Source organism: Accipiter gentilis, chromosome 4, assembly GCF_929443795.1.
Source record: "Accipiter gentilis chromosome 4, bAccGen1.1, whole genome shotgun sequence".
NCBI lineage: Eukaryota > Metazoa > Chordata > Aves > Accipitriformes > Accipitridae > Astur > Astur gentilis.
This window is the reverse complement of record NC_064883.1, coordinates 5,188,309-5,203,974: the sequence shown is the minus strand read 5'-3', so window position 1 is coordinate 5,203,974 and position 15,666 is coordinate 5,188,309. Positions and strand designations below refer to the sequence as shown.

At 43.7% G+C, this 15,666-nt stretch overlaps 1 protein-coding gene across 1 annotated transcript; it reads left to right on the top strand.

Annotated features, from left to right (window-relative positions):
- Positions 1-49: 49 nt before the first annotated feature.
- Positions 50-5,025, top strand: RPL15 (ribosomal protein L15). The gene is made up of 4 exons (XM_049799031.1): positions 50-128; positions 1,144-1,328; positions 2,384-2,520; positions 4,670-5,025. The coding sequence occupies exons 2-4, from the start codon at positions 1,157-1,159 to the stop codon at positions 4,973-4,975; spliced, it is 615 nt and encodes a 204-aa protein (XP_049654988.1). The 5' UTR covers positions 50-128; positions 1,144-1,156; the 3' UTR covers positions 4,976-5,025.
- Positions 5,026-15,666: the final 10,641 nt, after the last annotated feature.

The following is a 15,666-nucleotide window of genomic DNA, read 5'->3' as shown; positions in this document are numbered from 1 at the left end:
GGCTCTTCCGCACCGCCCCTCTGGACTACATTACCCATGAGGCGCCGCTGCTGCCGCCGGAAGCGCGATGCCGCCGCAAGGGGTTGTGGGAAGCAGGCCTCTTCCTTTCCGGTGCTGGGCGCCATCAGGTGAGGGATTGTCTGTGCTCGGCCTTTCCCTCAATCTCGTTCCATCCCGGGCCCGAGGCGGCCATCTGCTCGCCCCGCTGCCGCCGTCCGCCCGCCGTCACCCTAGGGGGGCGGGACGGGACGGGACGGGACGGGACGCGGCTGCTCCCGCGGCACGGGGCCTCTGCGGCCCGCCGGGAACGCGGCCTGGGCGGGCCGCGGGTGGTCGGTGGAGGGCCCGTGGGCTGCGCCTCGTCGGGGCGGTCTGGGCGCCTGGGGTGTGGGGCGGGGAGGGGAGGTGGACACTCGGTTGGACCCAGGGTTGCCCGGTGTGAGCGGAGGGCCGCGCACCGCAGCGTAGCGGGAGCAGAGTGATTACAGGCCGCACGTCCTGGTTGGGCTCCGGGTTTGCAGTTGGTTTGTGGTGTTTTATGCCACAGTAAAATCGTAGAGGAGGGGGAGCTGGGGGTGGCGAGAGCTAGGCCCTAGGTGGGCAGACTCGAAAAATCACGCGTGAACTGGTTTGGTTTTTTTTTTTTTTTTTTTCAAATAAAATGAGCTGCCTTTTTCTGGGGGTGATTTGGGTGGGGTTTGATGGAGTTCACTTAAATCTGCTAATTGCTGCAGGTGTGTGAAAGCTCAAAGGTTTTTAGGGATCATTAAACCACATTAAGAACGAATACCACTCACCGTCACATCCTTCTTTAGATTAATATTTACAACTGGTTTCGGATGTTAACTATCGATTTGGGTAGTATCTGACATACACGTCTGAAAATTCCTCAGCTGAGGAGTTCAGCACTTGAGAACATGTGAAAAGGAAGAAAATTGCCGAGAATGGTAACTGCCGTGTGTTCTGTTGGGGGGCCGCCAAGCGTGAGCCATGTTACCAGGTGAGGCAGTGGTATAAAGAAGCTTGAGAGCACCCTGTGTTTCAGTGGTGTTATGTGTATGGTTTTATGCAGTGTCTCTGTTGGAAGCTGTTCAAATTTGGAATCAGATTTGGTGCATGTTTTTCATTGACTTCTCAATTCAGCAGGTAGACCAACATGGGTGCCTACAAGTACATCCAGGAGCTATGGAGGAAAAAGCAGTCGGATGTGATGCGATTCCTCCTCCGTGTCCGCTGTTGGCAGTATCGCCAGCTGTCTGCCTTGCACCGAGCTCCCCGGCCAACCAGACCAGACAAAGCTCGCAGGCTGGGATATAAGGCCAAGCAAGGTAATGAGACGTAGAGGTGAAGTCCATGTGTTTCGTGATGGTGTGGCCGAGTTTTTATGTCAGCTTCCTTCCTTCCTTGCCTGATAGTAGAGCAGCAAAACCTGAAACTTAAATATTCCACAAGAAACTGAAGTGTCTTGCGTGAGACAAACTTTAATATTATGTTAAATTGGTAGTAGTGCCCGCTGCCCAAAACCTTACTTCATGGGGTTTTGAGTTCACGCCTTCTGTGGCTGTTTTGGCAGATGGAGATCAAGCGGGCTTTGGCCTTAATTCTTGTTCTTGTGCTGTGTCACTACTGCAGAGCTGACCAGTGTTTTTAGTATCCTAGGTTTTGGGGGGGTGTCCTTTCTCTGCCCAGATTTTGTCATGTGTTACTTTGACTGTATTACAGTTGCATGCACTTGAGTAAGCAAGATGATGTAGTTTGTACTGTCATTAGAAAACAGTTACTGCTCACTGAAAGAAACTTGGGGAAAGTGGCTATCCATCTGTAACTTGAGCAAGTCCTTGAAACAGTTTGTTCACTATGAAAATACAAAACTAAGAGTCTACGTTTCTGTTACTGTTTGTGAAGTTTGTCTAGCTTTCTCCTTTTTCAGGGATCAGATTTCAGCAAGGTTTGTGGATGGTTAGTGCTTCAGTGCTTTATGAATGTTATGATCAGAATATGGGATTTTAGGTTTGGGGTGGTTGTTTTGTTGGGTGTTTCGGGGTGGGGTTTTTTTGTGTTACAATGTAGCTGCAGCTGTTCTTAGTGTATTTGGAACTGGATAGTGGAAAGGTGCCATGAGCTCTGGTTTGCAACAAAAAAATAGTTGTGACAGGACATCACTTCCCTTACTCACTTGTAATGGAAATAACAAAACCATCTTGTGCTAGCCACCCCCAGTTGTAGATTTTGGTGAAGATTGGTATAGTGACCTAATTTTGCAGGATTTCCTGTAAAGTTTTGGGGTTTGGAAATGCAGTATGGGCATCAAAATTGTGTTGCTGTGATCTGCAGTTGCTATGTGACAGAATTCTTCTAGTTCCTAAGTCACCATTTCTTTTAGGTTACGTTATCTACCGTGTCCGTGTTCGCCGTGGTGGTCGTAAGCGCCCAGTTCCGAAAGGTGCAACCTATGGTAAACCTGTGCATCATGGTGTTAACCAGCTGAAGTTTGCCCGGAGTCTTCAGTCTGTAGCAGAGGTGACTATTCTGGTTATTGCTCAGAAACTTGGTGGTAGGAAGGTTTTAGTTTATAGACTAGAGACAAAAAAAAAAAAAGCCCCAGACAACTGTTTTGTTGATGTGTTGGGTAAGAGATCTTGAATACAGATAGCAGGAAAGCACCAGAATGTCTTGAAAAGCTGTATTGAGACAAATGAAAAAAACTGTTCAGGCTTTACAAACTGGGTCTGGGGGAAGTACAACTTAGGTGGTTTATTGAAGTTCATAGTGTATGCTTACTTCTAAAGTATGCCACAATATTTGTAATGAAAATTAGACCTACAACTAATATAAACACCAGTAAAAATAAAGGGTTAGGCATGAGAAGTAAAAATTCATATACGCTAAGGTGTCTGACTTCACTCATCACTAAATCCCACCGCTGTGTTCCCTGCCATGTTGTATGTATTACCAACTTTAGGTAATGGTCCTTTCACAAAGTATGGATGAGTTCCTGTCTTAAAGTCTGTAGCACCTGTTTGTGTAGTAGCAGTGCTGCGCAGTGTACTTAGCTATGTCATAAGCTCTGAAAGCAGCATGCCAGAGACAACCTGGTTCTTTGTAAAATACTTTGGTACCTTGCAAACACAAAGATTTGTGGTTGACTTGTTTTTAGGTGAGATATTGTTACCTGCTGAAGTACTCAAAATGGAAACTTTGATGAGATCTTTTAAGTTTCATAACGTCACAGTAGTAGTGTTGAAGAGATGTAGTTCTCGCCTTTCAAAAAAACTCTTTCAGTGGGTTAGAATTAATACCAGTCTGCAGTCTCAAAAAAGAGACATTGTGAAAAAATGGAGACTGCTCATTGCCTTTCCATCTTGAAGCAGAACACTTTTTTTTTCTGTTCCCAGGATTTCAAAATTATTCATAAGTGACTTCAGCAAGCTGAATATGGTGGGGGTTTTTAAAAGGAGGAACCCCTCCCCCCCCCCCCCCCCCCCCAGTGTATATGGGACATGCTAATTTAAAAGAAACACAGATGATGAGTTTAAATTAAAAATGCAGTTCTATGCTTTCAGTGCTCATGGCATGCTCTTCATATATGCTATTCCCAGATACCTGATGGCTAATCACATGCTCACTTGTAGTGACAGCTCATGGGCCCTCAGTTTTAGTTTGAAATTTTCTGATTCTAACACACTTTTTCCTGGAAGACTTAAATTTTTTGGACAGAAATATTATAGAAATACAAAACCTCGATTGTAGCTACTGTCCGCACATAGAAGCTGGTTGGGGGTGGTTGGTGTTTTAATGTTTAATATACATGTTGCTCTCACATGGTAGAATAAAACAAGGACTGAAAGAATTTTATTACATATGCAGAAAATAGTCAAGTAAACTAGCAACAGGTTGGGATTGCATTGGGATAGAAGATGGGTGGGCTCCATGGGTTCATACTTTCCCACGGTGATGATAAAGTCCTACGATTAAACACACTTTTAGTTTTTTTAAATAAGGAGCATTCTTGACGGGAGAGGCAGATGGAGTTGCATAATTGTTATTTTCTGCTTTGTTTTGTTTTCTAAACTAAGACTGCTTCTTTCCAACCGCAAGTGAGGGTAGGAATAGCAAGCACTAATATGCTAGCAGTGGAACAAAGACTTGTTACATCAGCTCTTTCTTTTCTTCTATCAGTATGGACTTATTCTCTGCAGAAATGTCTTTCTCCCCTGTAGCTTTGGATGTGTAAATTGATCAGTCTTTCATAACTTCCCACAAAAGATTGTTCCATGGCCCCAAGTGCAGTTTGTGCTCTTCATTTTCATGTTACAATTGTTTTTAACTCTGTATTTACTGATTGGGTGCTTGTGTGTATAAAGTAGTTCTTTCTTTTGTCAATGAAGCACCTTCCTCCTTATGTTATTTAAAACCCATTTCATGTAGTAATCCAAACAGCCTTTTTTTTTCTTTTTTTTTCTCTTTTAGTACAGCATTCCTTTCTGCTATTACTTTTTCTTGCATCTTTGCAACTGGAAGAGGAACAGTTCTTTTAGGAAGAGAGGGTCTCTCAGGGCAAATTGGAATTTCTAGCACCTACAAAATCTTGAGCTATTTGTACCTCTCTGCATGAATAGTGCCCTGCATCCATGGTTTTACAGCCTTTTGCATTTATTTTTTCCTCTAGGAACGTGCTGGCCGTCATTGTGGGGCTCTGAGAGTCTTGAACTCGTATTGGGTCGGTGAAGATTCCACTTACAAGTTTTTTGAAGTGATCCTGATCGATCCCTTCCATAAGACCATCAGGCGCAACCCTGATACCCAGTGGATCACCAAGCCCGTCCACAAGCACAGAGAGATGCGTGGGCTGACGTCTGCTGGGCGGAAGAGTCGTGGTCTTGGCAAGGGCCACAAATTCCACCACACTATTGGTGGCTCACGTCGTGCTGCCTGGAGAAGACGCAATACCCTGCAGCTGCACCGTTACCGTTAATTCTTGTGAATGTAACGATCTAATAAAGCTGATGCGGGTTGTTGAATTTACCAAGTGCTTCTGCTGCTTCTTGGTTTATGTGGAGAAGTGTAGAATTCTCCAGGATTTCAGTTGTTTCCATATTTTCAAAGATTTTTGAAAATGTAATCTGATATTTGTGAAGATTGTAGGCCCCAAGCATAGAGTTCTGTGGTGGATTTCACTTTTGATAAGACTGAAAAGACATGTGCCGTGTGAATTGAAAGCCTAATGGCTAGTCCATGTTCTTTTTTTCTGTTGGTCTGAGTACACTTCTTCAGTGTCTGTAGGTCAGGGTCTCTGTCTCCTGTGCTTAGACTGAAGGCCAGCTTTGATCTTGTGCAATGAGATGTAAACTGAAAGTGCTAGTTTATTTTTTATAGGTGATTAAATACTAATGGCAATTTTATTTTTCAAGTTCTGGGTTTTTCTATGTCTTCAGTGTGAAACCAGCTCTTGAGCCTGTGCTATCTGCAAACATTGGCTAAATCAACTAAGCACAGAATAGAAAGGTGAGGCTTGCTCTGATCATTAAAGTGCACAGTATTTTAAATACAGACACTTCACAAAGAACTATACAATGTTTTAGGTTGAATAATAAAATACTGCCTGTAGAGTAGGTATTAATTTGTGCAAGTTTGCAGGCTGTTTGTTTTTCAGCAAAGAGTGTTTCTTGGATCTGTCTTCTGATACCGAACAGAGAGCATTTCTGTCATGTTGAAGAGCTGCGCTCTTGATTTACTCTGCATGGTTAGGTGGTAGAAATAATCACATTTGGATGACAGACAGTTACAGATGCATGTATTTTAGGCTATATTTTGTGAAATTACAGTGACCTTTCAGCATGAAGTCAACTTGCATGTAAACGCTGAGGAGAATAACTGCAACTTCTGGTTCTAGCTTCCACAGATTTTGTACAATATCCATCGGATAGTGATAGGAAAAGGTATTGATAGAAGGCCCAAGAAGTGGCTGTGTCTTCCTGGAGTTTCAATGTGGGATGTGGAAAGAAAAAAAGTGCTGGGACTGACATGTCCAAGACTTGCCCTTCAACTGAGAAATGAACTTACTTATTTTGCTGTTTAAGTTCTTGGAAGAGGATGGTAGTCTGAAGAAGAAACTTCTTCGTGGTGTGTTCTTCAAGCCAGGACGAACAGCTCAAGGAGGCAGTCCTTTCATGACATGTTTTGTTTGGCTCAAACAAGAAAAAATTCAAAAGGAATCTTCTCTTAAAAAGTGCTATCTGCTCCTCTAACAAAGGGAGAGTTTTGTTTGGTTTTTTTTTTAACCTTCCCTGTGAAGTATCACTAGTATCCTTGAAAGCAGCTCCTGTGATACTGTAGGACAGGAAGTTCCCAGGAGCAAATTTGGTGAATGAGGCCTCCCTGGAGCATGGAGGGGGTTACTGTAGAGAGGAGGCTGATCTTTCCCTTTTGTAGATTTAAGGGCTTAAGGTGGTGCCAGTATAGCCAATGTGTCCATTTCTTTTAAGGTACCAACTTTGATGATGCTGTACCAGGTTTTGTTAAGCTGTCTAGGACCCTTGCCATTGATGGGGGAAGGCGATAGCAGGTGACTGGGCCCTCAGCACTAATGCTGTGTCCTTTGCCAGGGTTAAAAACTTCTAGCATGTGGGGGGTGTCTTCAGTGAGAGTTGCCTAAGGTTTCCCCTCATGGTCCTGTATGTAGCTTTTTGAACTTTAAAATAGGGAGAGGGAAATACTGTCCCCTCCAGAGTTTATTGAAAGCTACTGATGAAAGTGTATCTAAGAAGGCATAGTATGTATCAGACTAGCTAGGAAGTTGAAGCAGATGGTACTGTCTTCAAGGGGAGTTGTGGGCACATACGGCTAATCCCAAGTCTTTGGGAAATGAGATTGCCTTAGCATCTTCTCACACTGGAAGGGTCTTACACTCTTTGGGTTGGAAGGAGGGGAAATGGCAGTGCAGTTTTTGTGTGACGAGGAAAGGCAAATGATCTTTATTAACATCTATTTTTAAAAGACAAAACATTGAGGAAAAACTTCTTTCTTTGGGGTTGTTAGCTTGGGAAACCAGGCTTGGAGAGAGGTTATGTGACCTGCCTTTTGTACTTGATTTTTGAACCTGTTGTGCAAGGTCAGGAGATTCCAAGTCTGTGTTCCTTATGAGTTTGGTGAAAATCGGTCATCTGAGACTGCGGTCCTGGTGAGAGGCTGTTACTTGAATTCAACCCTCCTTGTACACCAAGTCTGCCTGAAACACGGATACTAAGCTATAGCTGAAGGAGGGCAGGGGGAGGGAAGAGGAAGCATCAGGAATTTCACTAGTGAAGTTTATTAAGACACGAAGGAATCCAGTAATCTGTTTCCAAGGCATCTGCTTGGCTCTGCTTGCAGGACTGATTATTCCTCAGTCTGAATGGGCATGTTTTAGATGTAATTAAAAGAGCTGTCTGGTTCCTAGGCAAGACAAAATGAGTACCACAGTTAAACTGCAGAGAAACGGGGCTGTACAGTACCAGCCAATTTCAGCCTGGTATCAGGTGCTGTTGAAAATAGTTGATTGTAAACTTTTACTAGGCTGGACTTCACTTTTGTGTAAACTGCCTGGATTAACTAACCGCTTAGCCTTTGGTAGAAGGTGAGGCCCTGGCAAGTAACTCAGCCCCTGTTAGAAACTAACTCTGTCCTCCTGGGGGGCGGGATGTGTAAAAACAGATTGTGTGATTTAGCATGTTCTTTAAATAAGCAAGTAGTAAACTCCCTTCCCACGTAGCTAATAGAAGTGCTCATTACTTGGCAGCACTAGCTAAGTTGAAAAGTACAGACTTGCTAATCAACAGCAAGTGTAATTGTTTCCTTACATTGTCTCCGAAGCATTGGGAGTTTCTGCAAGGCAGCTGTGTGCTGCTGGACGAGGGGCGCTGGTGTGCTGCCTGTGGTAGGCACAGATGCTGATGGAGGGGGCAGTTTGCTCCTTCCTTGCAGCAGAAGGTCACTGAATGTCACTGGTGATTTTGGGGGGGTCTTAGAATGAAGTAATTGGCGATGGAGGAGAGTAATAGTTTGACTCGCTCACTTATCTCTGTCCTTGTAATGCAGCAGTTGTTCGCTAGCCTTGACCTAGTGAGGAAAGTGACTGCATGTGAACAGCCCTGTCCAGCTAATGAATTAAAAAGCTAGACTCTAAAAATAGAGCCTGATTCCTACTCTTTCATCTACTCACTCTCCAAGATGGGGAAAACGACCATCTTTTTTGCCCTTGTATGGCTCTCTTCTTTTGCAGCACACACAGGTCTAGTTCTGAGAGTTATCAAGCCAAAATACTCAGAGTGATGGAAACACCGCTGCAGCCACAAAAAAGCAATTTGGATTTGAATTGGACAGTTTTCTGGGGCTTTGAGCAAGCACCAACTTTTTGATCCAGTCCTTTTCAAGTAATTGTTTGAAGTGTGAAGCTGTATAAAAGGATGGAGAGCCTGTGGGTAGTACTCTTCATGTGTCAAGGTTCTGAATCAGCCTCAATTTAATAATTACACACAGAGTGTTTAGATTGCAAAGTCTAGCTCCCTAAAGTTAAGAAGTGCCTGAGCCTGCTTATACAACCTTTAATTCAGCGGCTATCCTGCTCTTACCTAACATGCCAGAAGAGGCCTGTGGCAAAGCCAGGATTGGAACCCAGTACTTCTAGGCCCCTTGTCGCTGCCTGAAATTTAGGAAAGCATGCTTTTCTTTGGTATCAAGTGATGTTCAATGATGTTGTGTAATTAAAGGCTCTTATGTAATGAAGATGACGGTTAATCTCATTAAATACTGTCAACTCTCCATCATTCAGGGGAACGGAGAGCTGGGGTATCCTGGAGATCAGGGAGCTCAGTGGGAGCGGATGAGTGATTAAATTAAGCCTGACTCTCTTAAGACCAATGCTGGCTGAGGTCGCCCTCTCAGAGGGAAGGTAGCCCCCTTCTGAGCCTGCTCAGGTCTCCCTGTGTTGCCTTCCAGGTACCAGGGTTCAGAAAGACCCTTGCTAGTTCTTATGTTGGACCCTAGCTGGCTCCTTAGGGGTTACGCAGCCTGTGTCTTGCTGCGAAAGGGCTGTGGAGGCAGACGTCTGCACCCCAGCCGACTGTCGGTGTGCAGGCTGAGAAGTTCCCTTGGAAACACAAGAATCAAGAGGCGCATTGAAGGAAAAAAGGAGAAGAAAAAAGAAGAGGACAAGTCAGCTGACTTCCAGCGGGGGCTTGTTAGTACCCTGGTGCTGCCCGGTGACAGGAACGTGTTGCAGAGGAGCCGGCTGCAGCTAGCCAGGGTTCATCGGCCAGGCTTGCGTGGCACAGTCCCCGCAGCGTAAACCTGGCTGGACCCAAGTCCCCTCAGCACACAGCCAGCTCCGCGTGCCCGTGTCTCCGGAGTCAATCTGCAACGCCGACAGACCGGGCAGCGGCCACGCTTCCCCAAACCCAGAGCAGAAGGACTGTTCTCGGTTGGTGCTGTGAACAGTAGGCTGGGAAAGGCACCACGTCCAACGCTCAAGCCCTCCATCTTCCAGGCCTCATCACCAGGCTGCGTGTCAATAGCCGGAACAGCAGGCAGAAACCAAGACCCTGTTATGCTCTGCGTTGTGTTCACGTGTGTAACGAAAATGAGTCGCCATCCCCAGAGAGCTCATATGCCAAGTGGAGGAAGTAGCTCATTAGTCTGGTGTTCGCTCATTCGTTTATTCATACATTTTTCTTCCAGCATTGTTTTTCTGTGACTAACAAGCAATTATTTGAACCCTTTCCTTGTATGAGAATCGCTGCCCTTCAACTCATCTGCTGTTACGATCCACCTGCCTCTCTCATGGGTTTCGTGATTAGTCAGATGAGTTTAGATAGATAGCAAGTTATGCAACCTTTATAAAGAACGTGTTCTGAGCTTGGTGTTTTCAGTTCATTCAGAGCTATGTATAAAAATGTTGTCTTACAAGTTGCTATGTTGTTTGCAACTATTTGAAAAGCAGTTTTGTCAATGCATAGTTAAGCAAAGTCATAGTAAAGCTTTTAATTAAAACAGAAAATTTCATTTTTTCACTTTGTTTACAAGTTATTGCTACAGGTGTTGATGGAGAACATAGGACATCTGCTTACAATCTTTTTAACAGAAGAAGACACAAAGTAAGATTCAGCTACACAAGAAAAGTCAAGGACAGATATAAACCAGTTTAAATACTTATAAATTTAGAAAAAGGTGGGAATAAAAGGATTGTTGATTATTTTTTTTAATAGATTAATACATACATTATTTATACAAAATACATGATTTGGTTGGTTCTATTAAATCTGGAGAATCTAGTTCCCAATCCTAGTGTAGGTAGTTTTATTTTTGATAGATGCCTGGTTGTCCATTCTTAACAGAGGGAGACTAAAAACTCATATGAACTCATAGTGGGATACTAAGTTTTTCATGTTAGCGCCAATGATTTGTACTGGGAAGATGATTGCTGCCCTTTATGTGTGATACACATTTTAGATTATACTTGCTGTTTAGGTTTTGGGCCCTGTTTTACCCAAACAGCAATTTTAAAGCAACAGTTATACCATATCCATGGGAAACACAAAATAAACTAATTGCTATAATGGGTTACACTGGAAACCCAATTCTTAGATTTGTGATTTATATTGCTGAGAAGGAAAAAAGGAGAAAAGAAAACCCACTGTGAACAACTGAATCACTGTTCGAACTCCTGAGGCTAAATAAAAAACTCCACTATAGTTATTATTTTCACTTGCTAGTTTAATAAAAAATACAAGAATCATAAAACTATGGAAAACGTGGCAAACACGAGTTCTATTTTCTCCAGTGATGGTCCCATCTGTTTAGAACAGAAAACTTTAAAATACCTCTCTGATAAACGATCTTGCCTTCTAGTAGGTGCCATTCTGGCAATATTCTGAAGTTTTAATTTATTTTAAGAAAGATAATTTTAAAATAAGGAAAGAAGAGATTTGTTTTGAACCTGAATAATTATTTTAGCCAAATTATGACTGTGGAAATGAATGCAGAACTGGAATTCTGTCCAGATCATAATGAATACTGAAACTTGATGGGTTTTGCAGGTTTTGCAAATTGTCCTGAAATCATACGAATTGCATTTAAGTTTGAATATTGAATTGTATCATCCTTTCATAGAAACTTTGTAGTAGTAGTAAAGGCTGAAGCAATTTTGTCATATGCAGAGGAGTGAGATGGAGAAGCAGGGAAGTGATTACCTTCCATCTTTCCCCCCTTTGGCCCCTGAAGTGGTAACCCTTTCGACACCTACTGGCCAACCCAAGCTGACCCATCTTGTTTCTCCTGGGTTTATTGCAGCCCTGTGCAACAGGCTACTGCTTGCTGCTGACTCGGTTCTTTTCGTCGTCGTTGTTGTTGTTCAATAGGAGTGAGATTGCCAAAGTTGTAGTCATTTGGGTTTGTGAAAAATGAGCTTCTCAGCTTTGCGTGCCAACACTGTTGTCAGAAGAGCTGACTCCAGCTGTCTATCAGGCACGGTGGGGAGGGGGGAGAGGTGGGAGAGCAGTAGGTCTAAGCTGGCCAGCTCTGAGGTGGGAAACTTCCTAATTCAAAGAAAGATCTAGTGTAATGTGTCCTGCTGAGATCCGTGACCGAGGACCGGATTAAGACTTGGCATTGCCTCAAAGGGGAAAAAAAAATTTTAAACGTGTGAGCTAATCAAGCCCCTGGCTCTGGTGACAGGAGCGGGGATATGGCATTCGGCAGCGCCTGCCTCCCGCCCCATGAATGGCCGTGCAGGGCCAGCCCAGAGGTCTAATGGGCACGGCATCCACTTTTGACAGGAACCAGCGATGGGTGTTTGGAGAAAGGCTGCTGAGCACAGAGCAAGTCCAGCCCCACATGTAGCATCATCTCCAGTTCTCTGAAGAGCAGGGTAAGGATTTCCTCACACCGTGGTTGCCCTCGGACTGTCCTGCTCAGTTACTGCAGCGGGACCTGTGTGCCAACAGCCGCCCCAGACAGCTGCAAGCTGTGACATCCAGAGCTAGCTGGGAACTCCCACGGGGCTTCTGGCTCCGCAGGAACGCGGGCTGGATCCGTACGCCGGATGGCATCTGAAAGTAGATAAAGAGAAAATGATTGCCTTGACTCATAGGTGCCTCCTGTAATTTGAAATGGGAAGTGGAAATAGAACCTGTTGTGATGGTTGATGCTCCTGGAAGCTCACTGAACCAGAAACTTTCCAGATGACTCAGAGCAAGACGGTTGTTCACTGAGAACTGCTGTATCAAGGATTTGGCAGGATTATATAACAAGCAGTTGTCCTTCGCTGCTGATAATGTGCCTTCTCTGCAAGATTGATGCTTACAATTGACCAGTTTTGAGGAACTGCAATAAAACAAAATGGCAAGTGCCTGGAGGCATTTTCAGGATGCAGCTGAGCTCCTGCCAGGAACAGACCTATTATTTGTTTCTAGACATTGCGCTACAGTTGTTCAGGAAGAGAAGATAAAATTTCACTGCTAGCCTCAGAATGCCACTCATTCCTTTGCAGTGGTCCCGTTTAGGTTGTGTTTAGCGTGGCGTACCTTGCTCTGTTTAGCAAAAACACTAAAACTAGTTGTGGAGAATGTGTCTCTTTGCAGTTAAAATGTCTAAGGTTCAGAGAGTGATCTTTTTGCTTTTTGGGAGCTGGGGCAAAGCTGGCTTCTTTTGTGTGCTTGAATTTTGCTATGTCTCTTTCAGTGCCCCTCCTGGAAAAGTTTGTACTGGATTAAGCGTTAGTGAAAATTGTCAGTGTTTGTAGCTGGAGGTTAAGAAGATCCTTTCTATCCTCAAAAAAAGTGTTTGCATTCTCCCAGTTCAGAAAAAAAACCCCGGAAGAAACAGGAATGTTCCTTTTTCTTAATGTCCAATATCACCTTTTGAAGAAGATAATTGATTGTGGCAGGGAGCTCCAAGAGTATTTTCAGTCCTTGGAGTTGTGTCTGAGACCCTAGCTGGGAGTTGCATGTATTCACTGATGTTCATGTAACAACAGATGAAGTGACCAGGGTGATTTTGATAAGATTTTAAGTGTCTCAGCAGGAGGTTTTGTTGGTTTGCCCATGATCACTAGAAGAATGAAAGAATTTGCTTCATTCCTTCTTAATTGTAACAGTTTAGAGCTGAAAGTTCTTACTCTGACTTACTGTACAGAGCCAGTTTTGCTGCGCGTGAAGCTGGCAGCTGAATCTGACTAAATGCATGTCTGCCTTTATTCACGAGGCTGATGATATCCAGCTCTGTTTCCATCACATCAAATATGAATGGTCCCTTAATAGGAATATCATTGTGTCAGGAGTAATCTGGGCAAGTCACTGAGGCATAACACAGGCCCAAGATTCAGGACAGCCAGAGAGGTCAGTATTTCCACCGCTTGTACAGTGCCAAAACTACAAGCGTAGATTAGTTTGCATCCACAGCAATGTTTGTATCCTGAGATATCCCACAAACATATTTCTAAGACCCTATGAACATAATTTGGATCTTACACTGGTGTTACAGGATTATAACCCTTTTGCTTTCAATCAAGTTATTCCAGATTTATCTGGAATCTGAGTTATTTTAAGAAGCGTTGTGTATTTGCAAAATAGTTTGAATACCTCAGGTTTGTTTCTAGCAAGCTTTTATTCTTGCTGCCAATGCCTTGCATACGATTTTGTGAGAGAAACTACATTTGTTTTAACAGTTAAATTTTTATAGCTGGAAGCAATTTTCTTTAGTGTAACATTTCAGAAGCCCTTTATGGCTAGCGATATTTCATTGAATGCCTGAAGATTGAGACCTACTGCATGACTTTATCATGTATAAAGCTTATTATCTGACATAATTTGGTGCATAGCAGGCTTATTTATTTAAAAGGTCACACAACCATATTTCACTACTGGTAATGGCATTTTTATCCATTTAATAGGTTTATCCTAAAGCATATTTATTCCTAATGCATTTTATTCTGCAGCCAGCTAATAACTTTAACTCTTTGGGCTCTTAGCAGAATAGAGAAGCCAGCATTTCGGAACAAGATGTTGCCCACCTGGGCCTAATCCAGGAGGACACAAGGTCTGATACGGTGTTCCACGCATCATCTCCTGATACAATTCCGTACCTTGAAGCATTAGGCCTTAAATCAGCTTTTGACCTCCAAGCCAGCCAGGGTGAGACAACGATCGGGGAAAAACCCACTGTGTTATATAGAGCTACTGAAAGTCTGAGGCTGTCCTGGCTCTTAAACTGCTAGCTATCCTTTGGGTAGTTACAGGTAATAATCCTTAGGGCCAAAATATGTTTTGGTTTATTACCCAGAGAAATTTTACCGATTTGAATATAGCTGCCTTTGTTTTGCCTGGATGTAAAAAGACGGTCCTCTCTCTTGGGGCCAATGCACAGGGGCCAATGGCATCTGTAAGGAAAGGCTGTTCCTTTTCTACCATCTTGGGCTATTTAGGGCCCAGATGCAGGTGGCATTTGCCTCTGTTCATGACTGAGCTGAGTTTTCCCTGGGATTTTCCTTGTAAAATATGCCAATAATTACAATAAGCTTGTGCTGCTCCAGAGGAGAGAAGAAAGGGCGATACGCAAAACCTTGCAAGAGCTGTGGGTGACATTTCTGACTTTGTGTCCCCTCCATACAACCTGCAGAGTTTTCCCAAGATGAGGAGAAGGTGTCATTTGCATCTTAGCTCTGCCCAGGACTGAGCTTTGTGTTTGTGTCACACTACATCCCTCCAAGGATTAACATAGTTTACAAAGAGAAAAAGCAAACTGGTTATTTATGTTTTGGTGGCCCGGAGGGTTCAGAAGGGAAATGGTGGAGCCGAGCTACATGACTTCTGAAGCAATGAGTTTGATTCGGTGACAGCAATGCCCGCCACACTGGGAACGTCCTGGCCAGCACCGTGCCAGTGTCACACAATGCCAACATGATCGCTGGCAGCCTGCAGCTAACTTCCTAGTGAGCATCAGTGCTTTGAAATAAGATGCTCTGTAGGACACTGTAACATAAGAGAGTTTGAAAAAGGCAGAAGAAAATCCAGTCTTAGAAGGATGTTTATTACAAAAGACACCAGAAGGAGAAAGGCGGTTGCCCCTGGAGAGGATTGGGTGGTGGGGAGAAGGGACTGGCAGCTGCCAAGAGCGAAAGGCAGCAGTTGTCTGCTGACTGTGCCTTCAATACAACACTGCTGATGTCTTCTCCGAGACAGTACAACGTGTCGTTAGAAATCACCTGTAGTTAAGTCACGTCAGTCTCGGTGTTTCAGTGAAAGCAAAGGGTAGCTCTTGGTGCATCCTTTGCACAATCCTTTCTGCTTCTCTCCCCAAAATCACGATTGGCCCAATCAAGAAATAAATATTCTCATCTTTGTTTCATTAACTGATGATTTTATTTCTGGGTAAATAGGTGATATGCCAGCAGATTAAGTAACTTCTAGCACAAAAAGGAAAAGGTGGGCAGTGATATTACTGCCATATAATATAGGCTCAATTAATGCAAGATTAATGCTTTGTCTTTCTGGACCAAAGGTCCAAGTCCTCACCTTCTACTAAAATCTGCAAGGGCAGCTGAGGCTAGTTGTAACATGTCACTATTGCATGAGGTTATAGCCCATCATTTTGACCAGCCTAGAAGGCCACTTTCATTACCAATTTATGTGAATA